This window comes from Cyphomyrmex costatus, unplaced genomic scaffold, assembly GCF_001594065.2.
Source record: "Cyphomyrmex costatus isolate MS0001 unplaced genomic scaffold, Ccosl1.0 scaffold3729, whole genome shotgun sequence".
NCBI classification, from domain to species: domain Eukaryota; kingdom Metazoa; phylum Arthropoda; class Insecta; order Hymenoptera; family Formicidae; genus Cyphomyrmex; species Cyphomyrmex costatus.
The window spans coordinates 1-1,136 of NW_017277916.1; the positions used below are offsets into that span (position 1 = coordinate 1).

General features: G+C 30.1%; 1 protein-coding gene across 1 annotated transcript; it reads left to right on the forward strand.

The window, feature by feature from the left end:
- Positions 1–347: 347 nt before the first annotated feature.
- On the forward strand, positions 348–876 carry LOC108776671 (trypsin-like; the record flags this gene model as incomplete). The annotated part of the gene is made up of 2 exons (XM_018543356.1): positions 348–402; positions 566–876. Coding segments are annotated over exons 1-2 (366 nt in total), but the record flags the coding sequence as incomplete, so codon positions are not given.
- Positions 877–1,136: the final 260 nt, after the last annotated feature.

Here is a 1,136-nt window from a genome sequence, read left to right on the forward strand (position 1 = left end):
CGGATAAATGAACGGCTCTTCAACATAATTCAATAAATAATATCTAATAGTAATGAAGAGATATGTTTTGTATGTTTAATCATATTATAATACTATATATGTGGTATTTCTTCTTTTATTCAACTCATACTGCATAATTAATTAATTATATTTAATATACAACATTTAATTTCTGCTTCATCAAAGTGTAAAATGTGTCAAAATCTCATCGTGTTTGTTTACCGTAAGAAATGAGACCAGCTGTTCGCCAAGGTTAATTTATAGATATAAATTAGCTATAAAAAGAGGAAATTGTTGTCCTCATTTCCAGTTTTACTTTTTAATTTAGCCTAAATTAATTATCAATCATGGTGCCGTTTATTTTCTTGGTGGTTAGCGTTCTTACGCAGCGATTTACGCAGCGTAAGTAAAGACATATTATATATTGAATAGTAATAAAATATATTCTTTCGTTATTTTTGTTTCTGATGAAAATTGTACTTTTTATATTTTTAATCATACATACCATCGTATATTTTGCAAGAAATTTAGAAATGCATATTTATTATATGTAGTCAATTTCTAGAGATATTCGCTGAGGAACCTGAAGCGATCGTAGGTGGTCAAAACGCCATACCAGGCGAATTCCCGCACCAAGTTTCACTGAGATTTAACGACAATCACTTTTGCGGCGGCTCCATCATCAGCCAGACTAAGATTCTGACTGCTGCACATTGCGTAACCGTTTCAAAACCTCCCTACAATGACTTCAAAGTTGCCACTGGATCCATCTCAATCACTGGAGGACAACTCCATAACGTGAAGAAAATTACCGTACATCCGCAATTCTCTAACAAACATGAAGATGCTTGGATAAATGACATTGCTGTGATCACGGTAAGTCGAATACAGAATAATTACTATACGATTTGCTTCTATAGTGTTAAATGTTCCAGTTTATTACTTCTTTTCTAATTTTTTTCTGATATGTTTCTTTTTATATATTTACTTTGTTTCTTCATTGTTTATAAAATTGAAACATTAAATCATTTAAAAAGAAAAGGGCTACAAGCCAAAAAATTCATTAAAATATGCAATTGTTTGTAAATAAAAATTGTCATTTGATTAAAATTACATAGTTTAATTAGAAAAACAGA